The following is a 13,938-nucleotide window of genomic DNA, read 5'->3' as shown; positions in this document are numbered from 1 at the left end:
CGCATTAACGCGACCACAGTTCATTTGGGATTCGCGAGACAGGAGAAAGTTGCATAATAATCCTGGTTTGGCTCCGGGCCATACAGACGGGGGATGAGGAAGAGCCGCAGGGAGGGCGAAGGAAGAACTTGCTGCTCGGCCCGTATCAAATCAGGAGTTCCCCCGACCCAAGCATCGCAACGCAGCATATTAAACCATTAAAGACAAGAATAGCAGTAGAACTTATGGGGCAGCTCAGTTGTACACGATTCTTTACACGCAAGAATGCGGGTTCTGTGTCTCCATGGCGTTGGCAGCTCAGGCGCCCTTCTCGAAGCGCAAATGGCAAACCTGCGCCGCGAGCTGGACCCCAGCTTTGAGCTCGTCTTCGTCGACGGGCAATTCGAGTGTGAGCGCGGCCCTGGTACGTAACTACCTAGTCAGTTGACCAGCCTTCTGAACGACTTCGATGGTTTCGTTAATATTTTCGTCGTATCCAGGCGTCCCGGAATACCAGGCAGGCCCTTTTTTTTCTCATACCGAAGGCTATTCTCCTGTTCACATATCGCAAGCGGTCGACTACCTAAAAGGCCTCCTCGAAGACGAAGGCCCCTTTGACGGCATCTTCGGCTTCAGCCAAGGTGCATCTTTGACACTGTCATATTTATATCAGCAGCAAGCAACTGCTAGGCCAGTGCGAGTCAGGTTTGCCTGTCTTTTCTCAACCGCGATGCCGTGTAGCTCCGACGCGGGTTTAGGAGATCCTATAATATCAAAGCTGCGGGCGCTGGAATACGACATAAGAGACCGGACAAGAACATGTAACAACGGCAAAGATTTGACAATCGCAGAGCAAGAGTACGTAGATTTGCTACAGCGGACGGTCGTCGATGCAGCCAGCCACGATTCGTTGTTCCCCTGGACTGACATGGACATATATCGATACGGGGCGCGCGATGCTATCCCTCGCGTGATGTGTCCATCCTTACTGTCACAGAAGATTCAAATCCCAACTGTCCATGCATGGGCGCAGAACGACTTCCAGTATATGGCCAAGATGGCTGAACTGGCTCACAGCATATGCGAGGAGACGATGGCAAAGACGGTTTTGCACACCGGCTTCCACGATATTCCGAAAAGACAAGCCGAGATCAGAGCTGTACTGCGGACAATCGATTGGGCTATAGCCAGAACTTAAAGCTACAGAGTACAATATATGTTTGATCATTTAATATACAGATTATGAAAGTTATCTGAAAATTACAATATCTTTGTTAGTTGCCGGTAACTAGCATATCGTGAGGTTTTACGACGGAACAATAGTTGCGTGGCGCATAATTTGATGACTAATCCAATATATTATCTCTCGGAGGCTTGATGAACATCACGTGATGGAAACCTCGCAAAGACACAACGGAGCAGCAAACTAATGCCTCAGCGTCTTGCTGAGCACTGGAAATGAAGAGAAATAGGTGTGTAAATGGATGATGATGATGGCTATCTAGACTGGCAGCCATTTCACGGCTATTTATCTATACAGGAATGAGCTCGTCGAACTGCTGGTGCCTACACCGATATGGAGCAGGAGGTGGCGGCGGCGGCGTTTCGTATATCCGAGACGAAACGCTGCCTCGTACTCGCCAGGTCAAACATCCTGGTCAAACGCCGGCTCCAACATAACACCACATCGCTGTCAGCGTGGAGTCAACGGTTTCATATACCATTAACCGAGATTGACATGGCAGAGATTTAACCGAGATGAGATTCAGCAATGTATGGGAATCTCAGCTATAAGAGGATCCAAATCCCATGTATTTAGCAAGTCTGTAGATTGAAAAACATACGTCTGCACACCACAATCTCCATTGTAAATTGAGATAGTTCGATATAACGTTCGCCAAGCCAAGCTTACTCAGCAACCTCCGCTACGATCCAACAAGAGTTCCTTACACAATTGTGACAGGTTTTTAAGCTGCGTGGAATCAAATTCCAGCGTCCTGTCAAACGACTGGGCCAAAAAGGCCCAAAAAACCATCCCAAATTTCGAATTTCAATATTCCATTCTGTTGTAAACTCAAGAAGCGGCATCTGTCTCGAATTTCTTATTAGCAAGGATAAAATTGAAGCCGCACCAGGTCGAAACGGCTCTCTCGAGCCTTCTAAAAGAGCAAGGATGTACGAGACGAGCATTCCCAATCTAGCAAATTGCCGGTGGCTGCGGTCTGCAGGATAATACCGAGGACTACGATATCAGTAACTGCACGCACGTCACTGCACGGCAGGGCAAGAATGCCTTGGTTTCAGAAGCGACGAGCAGCTTCGACCCAACACGAGTATACACCAGTGGCTTGATTCCATAACGACCGCGTGTGGCGATTACGCGCTGAGCTCCCTCGCTGCTGTGAAGCGGTTGTCGCCCTGCAGAGGATAGATCGTTGATGGGCAGTCCGCAGTGCGCAAGCCCAACCTGCTCACTCGCTGGATAGGCAACGAGTCGGCTGACTGAATTTGGCGACGGGCCGCAAGTCGACCATCCCGTTACATTCGGTGTCGGGCACAACCAAATCGAGCCATCTCATGTCATCGTCATTCATCTAGCTCCTAGAAAGTGCTCATCTGCAATCATCAATGATACCAGAACTCGGCGCATCGTTGCGCCGCGTAGTTTAGGATATATACGGGGCTATTGGAAGCAGAGTGATAATATCCATCAGGCAAAACGGCCTTGATCTATATATAAGTCGTCCCGGTGTGAAGGCGTGCGTGCAATACGGTGCTATTAGTCGATGAACATTGTAAAGATACAGTTGGTATCAAATACTTATACTATTCAAAGGCATTATCCTGGTAAAGGAGATAGATAGATGGTAGGAAATCAGTACATTAATTCAACCAGATACATTGGTCTCCTGTGCTCCGCTGTCTATTGCGTGATGACGTGGACCGGAGGAACGCCAAACTTGAAAGGGCCCGAAGAAGCCGCCAGGCCGCCCGATCTGGAATTTTAGTTACCTGCATGCGATGTGGAAAATCAAATAACCTTGAAAAGCATAAATCCGCTCATGGGAGAAATTCTATTTGGCCTAAAGACGGCACTTTCCCCGAATGCATCGTGGTTAGTTAAAGAACATGTCCAGACCCATATACCCGAGAATCACAACTTCTAGCAAGCCACCACAATTAGCGTTAGTACCACTACCATTGGCATGGTTTTATACCAGAACCTGAAACTGAATCTTCACAACGACCCTACCGCCGAGCCGGTCCCAATTCTCAATTATGGACAATCTAACTAACTAGTGCTACGGGATCCTTGGCTATTCAGTTCACTAGACTATCTGGTAGTGACTACCTGTTCACAACACAACTTTGATGTTGTGAAAATACTTGGAGCCGATAGCTATGGTCTACGATTACAAGGATCCTTGGCCTGTGAAGGAGATTTGAAGAGTCACGGGCGATAAGGTAAAGATTGTCTTTGATACCAACTCGATCGAGTCCAGTGCCAAGTTTTGTGCAGAGGCGATTTCAACCGAAGGGGGGCTCATATGTCTCTTCTTCCGACCACAGCGACTAGAAGTTGGCCTACAATATTTCCGAGACTTCCTAAGCAGTATCTCGGCTTTACAGCGATAACGTATCTTGTATAAAGTTAAGAAATCTTTCCAGTGACTGACAGGTGCCTGATACTTGAACTAACGGTTACGAACAAGCCTAACCACTAGTTACTTCGTGCCGCCACAACGAGTTACTGGCTAAAGTGGGTCCCCTGAAAGAAGGTTCGCTAACTCTAAGCTCCACCACATTCAAGCCTCAGCTGTTCCCACGCGGCAAGTAGAATATAACATTTAACAACTTGTTCTTAATAAAGGAGTACTATGAAAATCTCATAAGGATAATATTAGATTTCCATGAAGACAGCTACTACACTCTCTCTACTAACTAATTAACTAACTAATTTCTAATAACTAGTGAATTCCTAGCTAAGTGCTTGTCAACCATTTGGCCAAAAGTGCGAGCCTGCATTAAATGGCGGTTAATCGATTGGTTCTATCTTTAACACACAACCCCTAGTATGGTGAGGTATGAGGCAAGCTAAACTAGACATATTTGGATTATAATTGGCTGCTAGGTGGCTAAGACTAGTACCCTTATGCCTTTAACTATATAGGGACTGTCCAAAACCTAGGCAAAATTGATGATGTGTACAGTGCCAGGATCGAACTCTAAGCCCTTAGGTATATTAGGCTTGATACAGAAGAACTTGCTCTACCCGAGCTTATAACTGTCAACCATTTGGTCAAAAAGGCGAGTCCGCACTAAATAGCGGTTGATTGATGGTTATATCTTTGCCAGTAATTAGATCAGGCCGTAACTCCATTTTGTCTATTTACTGTCGTAAGGGATCCATCATAAATAGCTGCTGATAGTGACCCGTGCTAGCTTAATATGGTTCTCTGCTTCAATCAGGGCCTCCGCGTGGCCTTTACTTGGCCGATCGCGATACCGAGCCTTGATCGTATTAATGTGCTGCTGACACTCTAGAATTTGTAGAGCCACCAAGCTTCCGAGTAAGTGTAACTTCTCATGTTGGTTGACGCGGTAGGTTGACACGGAAATATCAACCGCGCCAACAGATGCATTTTTGCCGAGGGCACATAAGCGCATGGTCTTGTAGCAGTTGGCCGTCTTTCCGCAGATGATACTTATTTGCCTGGCCGCCATGGCAAGTAGAATATCTTGCTCTACTCTAACCGCACATCTCTCACACGATATAAATGTTGCCAAAGTCTCAATGGAATTGCGAACGTCGGCGAGTAATAGATCAATACGGTTCTCATGCGAAGTAGATCTAGAGGTCAACCTCTCGAGAAATGAGATGGAGTTCAGCAGGCAGCAACAACCATCGGATTTTGTGTGAGCTTTGCCACAAGGGTCGAGTAACAACGGACCTGGCGTTGAGCCTGCCGTGCTGTTTCCATCGCCATTTATTGTCCAAGCAACATCACCGTACGTGGTGTGGGATCCTTCCAATGATTCAAAACTATCTGTCCCGCCAGCAGTTGACGGTCTAAGTAACGATGTCATGGATATTTCCGCTGTTGACAGATCCAGAAGTTGAATAGGTGACACCGCCGTGGCATTACAAGACTTTGGCGATAAAGATGATTCATTTGTTGCGATATCAACAGTGGTATCAACAGTGGCTATAGGGTGTCAGTCAGGAGGGCTCAGTATATCTGTAGAACTAAATAATACAGAGTACTTACAAGTTGAATTCTTATTGGTATTTGATTCCGAACTAGCGTTTATATTGCTCTGCATGGCGGTATCCATAATCCAAGGTGCAAAAAGAGATTCGTCAAAGGAGCTGTCTGCGAATGTTGTATCGTCAAAGTCGTCCACTACTAATTCTTCGCTGTACTTGGCCTGATCATTTCTGACGCAGGGTTCTGCTTCATCACACACAGTCCTGGTTGCGATATTCTTGCCACGCCGAATCGTCTGTTGGAATGTACTGCGTTAAACATTTAATCTAAGGACCATGATATCGTCCATCACTCATCACTTACTGTCCGACGGGCTTTGTTCCTTTCCCGTCGTTTGTTGCGGCCCTGATATTTCGGATATACGCACTCGAGTCCCATTGATATACATCTTTGGCATCTTTTCCCTTCTCCAGAGCAACGAACCTATCGCATCATTTGTTAGAAAGATATTGTTACAGTAGACTGAATGGTAATATATTTATTCACCTATGGCTATAGATAAAGGATAGAGATTTTTAATAGGTATACATACCTTTCTAGAGCGGCAAATTATGCAAGCAATGCGTATCTTGTCCTGGACAGTACGGCTGACTGCTGCAACAGGATCTGGATTTTCAATATACTCCAGCGTTTCTCGATCAAAGTTGGCTGAGACAAGCGTTCCAAACATGATAAGAGCCCCAAAAGCCACGTTGAATGCTAGCACAATAGTGATGTATATTGCTGCGACCGGGAATGCATAAAGCCGAAATAATAACGACCATGTACAGGTTTCATGGCAGGCAACCATATATATACCACACTTATTTCTAGCCCCACGATGACCGTTGCAACGGAGAATGAACTGAGGTGGGTGTCCTACCACTGGCAGGCCGCGACTATGTACGTAAACACACCAGGGTAACAAGTGTCACCAGGTATGGTACGTTTCAGCATGCATGTAAGTAGTTGTTGGATATAACATCTAGTGGGTATCTTTATATGCATATTCTTGGTAATCAACACTTTGGAGCCGCGTAAATTCCAGGGATTGACTTTTGAAGTATTTGTATGTACCCTGGGAACCACGGTCGATTCCATCCGTATAGCTAACATACATGTACGAGATCGGAATCAATAGTTAGTGGAAACCTAACAAAACAGGCATTAAGAGCAACTGCTAGCATTTGTCTTTGCCCCTACGGCTCGGTCATGGTTTATATAAGTACCTTGACAGGTGCTTTGTGAGAATTGATTAATATCCATGTCAAAGACACTAGCGGATAGCAGCGGTGGGCTGCGTAGCAAGGCCGACACTAGGCAGCAGTAGAAAAGGCCCAGATGCGGTAACTAATTACTGCGACTCGGTCGTAGTTGAGGCTTAACTAGGTAGTTATAATTTCGTTATCCACCCACGGCTGCTTCCACAGCTTTGCTCCATCCACGAGCTATTGCCAGGATATTATACTCCGGGGAGAATAATAATCTTACTTAAGTCGTCACTTGCCTCTCAACATTTATTTCTTGGGCATTTCAGTTCTCCATTCTGGAGCTCTTTGGTTTAATTAGGTACCGCGAGCATTACTGGTGATGAGGGAGTCATGGAATGGTTAGCAGATACAAAGGTATGGGTATACCCATACCTACGGAGTACCGACACCCCTGCTAGCAAGGTGCCAGCCCCTGCTTCTTTGTGGAGTCTCTACTACCTATACGAGGCACTTGTGCATTGGCAGGGGCCGTGTAGTTGTCCTCTCATCCGGCGTAACATGCATGATGGCAGGGACTCGAAAGAAAACAGCTGAAAACTCCCAGGCTGTTCTCAGTCGGGGGGCCCCTTCGGCCGCCCATGCAGCACTGCACTGCAGATATACCCGGAGATCTTGGTTGGCTGAAGCAACGCCCCTGATCCCAGCTAAACCGCACGGTTAATGGGCGTTTGGTTGCTACTGTGCCGGTTGGATCGGTTTGCCATTACCCAAACTATGATGGGGTTAAGTGCAACGAGTTGACCACGGATTGGGGCCATGCACAGACAAGGTACTCCCTTAGCATTTCATATGACTATTTTCTCGAATAGTTAATTGGTTATCTGGTTGGCTGATATTTGACTTCAGTGAAAGGAGTACTACCTCGAGCAGCCTGAGTTTTGGCTTTGTACTTTCAAAACAATAAGTTACCTGTACACCTTTCGCCCCTACTTCGACTAGATGCATACTGGGAAACTATGCGTCCCACTTGATCAACGTCCGTTCCATCGACGATGTCCAGTAGCTAGTTATATTCAAGATTCACTCCCATATAACCGTCATAATTACACTCTTTGGTCAAAGAATAGTTAACTGAACACGCATTCAGCTTCTATGGCTAGAGCACCAGAAAAGGGGCACTATCGCTTTGGATGCATAACTGCCACGAAACAGCGATTATATGCGATTATTCGCGACCATACTATAATGGAGCAGCGCTTAGTATACAGGCAGGGTCAGAGAGCGAAGCCACCGAAGCCTACGCTTCCTCGCAAGGCTACACTTTTGTAGCAGGCTCATGCCCAACGGTCAAGATGGCAAGGCAGTTCTTTGCTCTTATCCGCGGTCTAGAGCTTTCGTTCGTGAAGCTAACAACGCATCCTGGTAGGCCTGTGGGTATATTGGAGGTGGTGAACTAGCCATCTATCTGGAATGTACGGCTTTGCGGCTGATAATATATTAAAATGGGAGGTTGTGAATGCAAATAGAGAACGTGTTGTGCAAAGTGCTGACCTCTACTGCGCTCTGTCGGCTGGAAGTCCGGGTACATATGGTGTAGTGAACTGGACGGGAAAGGATATCAAGAAATCTTCTACGCAGGGACGTATGACAGAATAGAGGATATCAAGAAGAATATTAACCCTTCGGGCTCATTCTTCAGCCTTACATCCGTTGACTTTGGATCAGTTTGAATGAGATAACTAGTTAGCGCAGAACGTCTATGCAGGGCTTGAAACTACTCCGTATAGTCCAGGAATATAAGTGCTATGTACTATACTTAAATGACAGGCTTTTCGCTCCCAGAATGTCGGTAAAGAAATGTAATACGCCATAATCCCCCCTATATATAATTTAATTTTCTGTATAATAAAGTGTTGGGTCCGTGGTTTTGGTCAACCCTGGCCGTAAGTTTTGAGTCATTAAATAACCCTTGTCTCTCAATCCCAAAGTTAACTAGTCAGTTAATTAACTAGTTAGAGTACAACTTAGCTCCCAACATTCATTAAATCGATTTTTGATGCTGTACTTCGTAGACTCGTGGCATTTTACTCATACGATATACGGAGTACCGTACCTCCAGTAGTACTGCAGGCATACGCTTATAACACGGCTGAGGAATTGTACTCCGCGCAAGTAACGCGATTCCAAGCCGACCTGTTGACTTCTCGGCACGGCCCGGCCGACCTTGATCAACGCTGCTAAAAAAGTAAGACCCCAAGTGGAGAACTGCGGCTGGCTGGCTTGTTGGTAAGTACGATAACATGCAAGCAAGCAAATCCGCCGTAATTCCTCCGTCACGGACGAAGAGCACTTGGCATTAGTTGATAGTAAGGATTTAACAGCCAACAAGTGTATACATCCATGAACGGACATATGTATGTATAACAGAGGCCTTAGGGAGAGAGAACTGTCACATATCCAGTTAAACGGCCCTTGATGGTAGAATCCTCTTTATTAAATTGGAAATGCCGGTATCTTTGTTTCAGTACTCCGTACGGAGTAGATACTATATATTAATCCAAGGGCTGCTCCTTTGATATCATGTTTTCATCAATCTGATCCGCTCCATTTCTACTCCAGTATCAGTACTCAAGCCGCGCTGCTCACTGTCCGCTGTCCTCATCTCTTCCTCATTTGCCTAGTAGCCTTACTCGCGGCCAGTTTCACCTTCCCAATTGCAGCGCCATCATGGGCTTGGAGATCAAGTCAGGCAGCGATGTTCACACTCCTGATGCCACTGAACGACCGCCTGCCACTGACCACTCGCCTGCCGAGCCCAGTGTTAGCGAAAAGGATGGTTCCGCCACGCCAGAACAAGAAGCAGGAGACACGGAGCCAGTGAAAATGAGCAATCTCCGGTGGTTCAGTGTATGCGTTGGGCTGTACTTGACCGCGTTTCTATACGGCCTAGACTCCACGATTGCTGCAGATGTGCAAGGGCCCATCTTGGCTTCTCTTGGTGACCTGAGCTTGTTGCCATGGGTCGGTACTGGATTTCTACTCGGATCAGTCGCCACCATCTCTCTGTTCGGCTCCCTGTATACTAAGGCAGAGGTCAAATGGTTATACCTAGGCAGCATTGTCGCCTTTGAGGTCGGCAGTGCAATTTGTGGTGCAGCCCCCAGTATGCAGGCCATGGCAATCGGCAGAGTCGTGGCAGGAATAGGCGGAACAGGCATCTATCTTGGGTCAGTATGCTATCATAACACTGCTGCAGTTGAGCCAACCCATTGACCATTGAGACAGATGCATGACCTACATCTCCATTTTCCCAGCTCCAGCCCAAAGGCCACTCTACACTGCCTTGATTAGCGCGTAGGCCTTTCCCCGACTAGTTTAACGTTTATAATGGAGCTCTGAAACTGACTTCCTGGGTTAGATTCTGGGGTCTAGGTGCTGTCCTTGGACCTGTCATCGGCGGCGGATTTGCTCAAAGTAAAGCAACTTGGCGTTGGTAAGTGCGGACAAGAGGAACGCTTCGAGCCACATCAAACTGATCTTGCAATAAGGGCCTTCTATATCAATCTTGTTCTAGCGGTAGTTACTGCCCCAATCTACATCTTCTGGTTCCCGCGCCACGGTGCACATCGTCACCAAAAGATCCTACCGCGGATCAAGAACCTGGACTGGCTTGGCGCATTACTCAATGCCGCGACGTTTGCTCTCTTTATCACGGCGTGTACATATAGCGGCTCCCAGTGGCCATGGAGCTCGGGCTCAGTCATCACGCTCTGGGTCATGACTGGGGTAACCATGATCCTGTATGTGCTTCAGCAATGGACTGCATTCTTGACGACCAAAGAAGATCGAATATTCCCAGTTTGGTGCCTCAAAAGCCGGTCGATGATTATGCTGTACATCGGGACTGCCGGCTGCAGTGCTGTCAACTTCTTCAACATCTACTACATTCCTCTCTTTTTCGAATTCACAAAGGGAGATGGCGCTATCGCGGTCGCGGGCCGACTTCTGCCTTTTATATTCCTCCTTATATTTACCGCCCTTTTATCCGGAGTTCTTTTGCCGAAATTCAGCATGTATGCCGCATGGTACGTTATTTCCGGCGTCATGGCGTTGGTGGGAAGCGTGCTCATGTTCCGCATCTCCACTTCAACGCCTATTGCAAACATCTATGGGTTTGAAGTCTTGATCGGGGCCGGGTGTGGATTAACACTACAGGCAGCCTACTCAATCGCCCTTGCCAAATCTCCAGCTGAGAAGGCAACATCTGCCATCAGCTTCATCAATGTGGCACAACTAGGCGGCGGAGCCTTAGCATTAGCTATAAGTGGAACAATATTTCAGAACGTTGGTTTCAATACCTTGCAAGGCGCCCTCGACGGCAAGGGGTATTCCTCTAGTGAGATTCGTGCGGCACTCGCTGGGGGATATTCTGATATCATTAGCAACAGCACTGCTGAAGTACGTGGTATCACGTCGGATGCTATCGGAACCACTATCGCCAATGTCTATGGCATATCAATTTCGGGAGCAGCGGCGGTCCTAGCTGTAGGGCTTCTCATGCGGTGGGAAAAGGTAAAAATGACCTGATGTGGAACTTGGGATAGCAAAATCAGAATGGCCTGGGGCAGAAGGGATATCGTGGAGGTTATGGTAAGCCTTTAAAAGTTCAACCGCGCAGTTGTAATCCTTGGTAGCTCGAGCTTCTTGGGTGTGGCCGTTATACCAGGGTATTAGAGGTAGAAAGTGTAATATCTATCAAGTGGATAGTCTGAATAGAATGCTGATCGCGCTTGGGATTACCTTCCTTGACTTTGGCCCTCAGTCGTGCCGGCAGATATGACAGGCCTAAGGGGACGTATGCCCTCTTGCTTCCACGACAGCCAGCATTGACACAACCATCACCGCCGAGCTTTCAAAACGTAAAGACACCAGGGTGCTGAGTCCAACCATGCTCAGAGTTCGCCATGACTAGGCCAGCGTCATAGAAACATAATGTAGCGAGCTTGCCCGTGCCTACCTTGATATGTATAGAAACCGTGCTTATTGAAGGGCGGCGATGTCTTCGATGCCAGCTACCAGATCTATTCGCCCAGAAACCACAGAACCGAAGCATATGCATGAGCCTGGGAAGGCCATCTGGAGAAGAGCGCCAGACTAGGGCCCAGGATACTTTGCCACTATGGGGGAAACCAAGCAACTTGATATCATTTTCCTATCTCCGGAAGTAGACACAGAGCTAGCCAAGCCATAATTGAGCAACAAGCTGATGTCTACAGGCTAAATAAACCACGGGAAAGTAATGAAGTGGTATAAACTTAGAATAAATAAATAATAATAGGTAGGTAAGAGATCTCTATACGGAGTAGTGAACTGGTTAGCATTATCTTCTAGCCAGTTCAAATGTTGGCACCAATTGGTTGGTTGTTTGTTGTTGTTTCATCGCGCGGTGATAAAGGGAGCGTCCCGGGCCAGCATCAAAGTTAACCCGAACCGTAGCCAGCAGTCACATTGTTATTACTCAGTTTTTATTGGTCCAAATGTTAAAAAGGCAAAAATGTTTACTGGCCAATAATGTAACTTCATTGTGAAAAAGGCCCTATTCATTGGATGCAATATTAGCCAATAGCAGCTACTTATCGTAGGTTGTCAAAAAAGAAAACTCAAATCAACTTGCGCAAACTGATAACCCAATTCACTCTACGTTTTTTTTTTTTTTTTTTTTTACACCTTTTCACAGCTATCTCCTGCTATAATTAATAATGGCATCAGTTTATAAGTCTCTTTCGAAAAGGAAAAAGAGGGATACTCCCAGAGATAATGCGGAGGACGAGGATGTTGATATGGACGTGATGGAAGATTTCGAGGACGATAGCAGCGAAGAGGAGGAAGATGAGGAAATATCAGAAGACGAGTCGGAAGCTGGTTCAGATGATGGCGATGAAGAAGATGGCGGCATAAAAACTACGACCAAGAAGAGCTCACAATCGCAAAAGAACTCGACTTTTATGCCAAAAACTAGAGTTCTCGTGCTGACTTCAAGAGGTGTTTCGTACAGGTACGCTTGTGCTTCCATTACGGGAAGGACGTCAAATTCCGGGTCTATCAACAATTGCTATATTGGAATTGCGCTGACTTTAATTCTATAGACACCGTCATCTAGTCACTGACCTCACTGCCCTTCTTCCACATACGTATAAAGAAAGCAAACTCGACACCAAAAAGTCACAAGGTTACAACTTCCTGCTGAACTCATTGGCCGACCTCCATTCTTGCAATGTCGTTTTCTTCCTTGAGGCGCGCAAGCAGGGTCAAGACCTATATCTATGGCTTTCAAAGCCTCCCAATGGCCCCACGCTCAAATTCAGCGTTACCAATCTACATACAATGGGCGAGTTAGGTACTGGGTTCGCAGGAAACTGCCTCAAGGGAGGACGAGGCATCGTTGTTTTTGACCCTTCCTTCGATGACAATGTTGTGCTACAAAAGGGCAACGAGTGGAGGGGACTTGTCAGAGAAATGCTACGGAGCGTGTTCACCGTGCCCAAACGAGGCGTTAGAGGAATGAAGCCCTTCGTTGACCGGGTGATTGGTATCTTCGCCGTGGATGGAAAAATCTGGATCCGTGTCTACGAAATTAGAGAGACAGATGTTGCTACAGCTACCAAGAAGGCGGAAGAGGAACTTCAAAAAGCAGCGGCTGGCGAGAAGAAGAAATCAAAGGGTGCTGCCACCGGCGGCAAGGGCGGTCCTGAAATCTCGCTGGTCGAAATTGGACCGCGGTTTGTCCTTACGCCAATTGTGATACTAGAGGGAAGCTTTGGTGGTCCTGTTATCTATGAGAACCGTGAATATGTGAGCCCTAACCAGGTTAGGCGCGAAATACGGATGAAGAAGGCCTCTCGATATAATTCCAGGAGAACGGGACAGATCGATAGGAACGTCAAGAAGACGGAGCTGGGAATAAATACTGAAAGCTCGAAGGACAAGAAGGTCGACGAGCTTGATTCGAGAGTCTTGTTCGCATAGACTGCTATTGCACCCCTTGCTTTTAAGTTTCCTTCTGGTTCTGTTTTTGGACTTTTTGAGTCCGTGGGGTCTGGGCGGTATTCGCTTCTTATGTGCTATCACTATGTCTCTTATGTTCTCAAAAGCTAGGTCCGGTGTAAATAGGAGTGAATGACTATCTCTTGACCCTTTTTTATCTTCACCGTTTTAATATCAATATTGCCAAGCCTGATGTAAATCATTTGTTACGTAATCAGTGTATATATCTACAACGCGCGAATTTGCCTTCAAGCTTGTCTTTTTCTCCTTTTCAACCACAATCCAAAGCATCATGGCAATTTCTACCAATTTCAGCCCTTTGCGGCTTGAAAATACTTTCAAAATGATTATACCATCAGTTACTGATCATGCAGATGTGATCACCTTTTCTATAACCCCCCGGGACGGAGGGGTGGTCGCCTGTTGAACTACGCGGTTCCGCACACGGAGAGACT

General features: G+C 46.8%; 4 protein-coding genes across 4 annotated transcripts; 3 read left to right on the top strand and 1 right to left on the bottom strand.

The window, feature by feature from the left end:
• Nucleotides 1–264: 264 nt before the first annotated feature.
• On the top strand, nt 265–1,177 carry MGYG_03810 (DUF341 domain-containing protein; the record flags this gene model as incomplete). Its single annotated transcript, XM_003173587.1, has 2 exons — nt 265–403; nt 480–1,177. 2 exons carry the CDS (start codon nt 265–267, stop codon nt 1,175–1,177), a joined length of 837 nt encoding a protein of 278 aa, XP_003173635.1.
• Nucleotides 1,178–4,389: 3,212 nt separating this feature from the next.
• MGYG_03809 (hypothetical protein) lies at nt 4,390–5,919 on the bottom strand (the record flags this gene model as incomplete). The annotated part of the gene is made up of 4 exons (XM_003173586.1): nt 4,390–5,186; nt 5,250–5,484; nt 5,553–5,672; nt 5,782–5,919. 4 exons carry the CDS (start codon nt 5,917–5,919, stop codon nt 4,390–4,392), a joined length of 1,290 nt encoding a protein of 429 aa, XP_003173634.1.
• Nucleotides 5,920–9,166: 3,247 nt separating this feature from the next.
• On the top strand, nt 9,167–11,026 carry MGYG_03808 (hypothetical protein; the record flags this gene model as incomplete). The annotated part of the gene is made up of 4 exons (XM_003173585.1): nt 9,167–9,666; nt 9,725–9,793; nt 9,858–9,932; nt 9,988–11,026. The coding sequence occupies 4 exons, from the start codon at nt 9,167–9,169 to the stop codon at nt 11,024–11,026; spliced, it is 1,683 nt and encodes a 560-aa protein (XP_003173633.1).
• Nucleotides 11,027–12,198: 1,172 nt separating this feature from the next.
• On the top strand, nt 12,199–13,465 carry MGYG_03807 (ribosome biogenesis protein BRX1; the record flags this gene model as incomplete). The annotated part of the gene is made up of 2 exons (XM_003173584.1): nt 12,199–12,494; nt 12,586–13,465. 2 exons carry the CDS (start codon nt 12,199–12,201, stop codon nt 13,463–13,465), a joined length of 1,176 nt encoding a protein of 391 aa, XP_003173632.1.
• Between the last annotated feature and the right edge of the window lie 473 nt (nt 13,466–13,938).

This window comes from Nannizzia gypsea, genomic scaffold, assembly GCF_000150975.2.
Source record: "Nannizzia gypsea CBS 118893 supercont1.3 genomic scaffold, whole genome shotgun sequence".
NCBI lineage: Eukaryota > Fungi > Ascomycota > Eurotiomycetes > Onygenales > Arthrodermataceae > Nannizzia > Nannizzia gypsea.
This window is presented reverse-complemented; position numbering and strand designations above follow the sequence as displayed.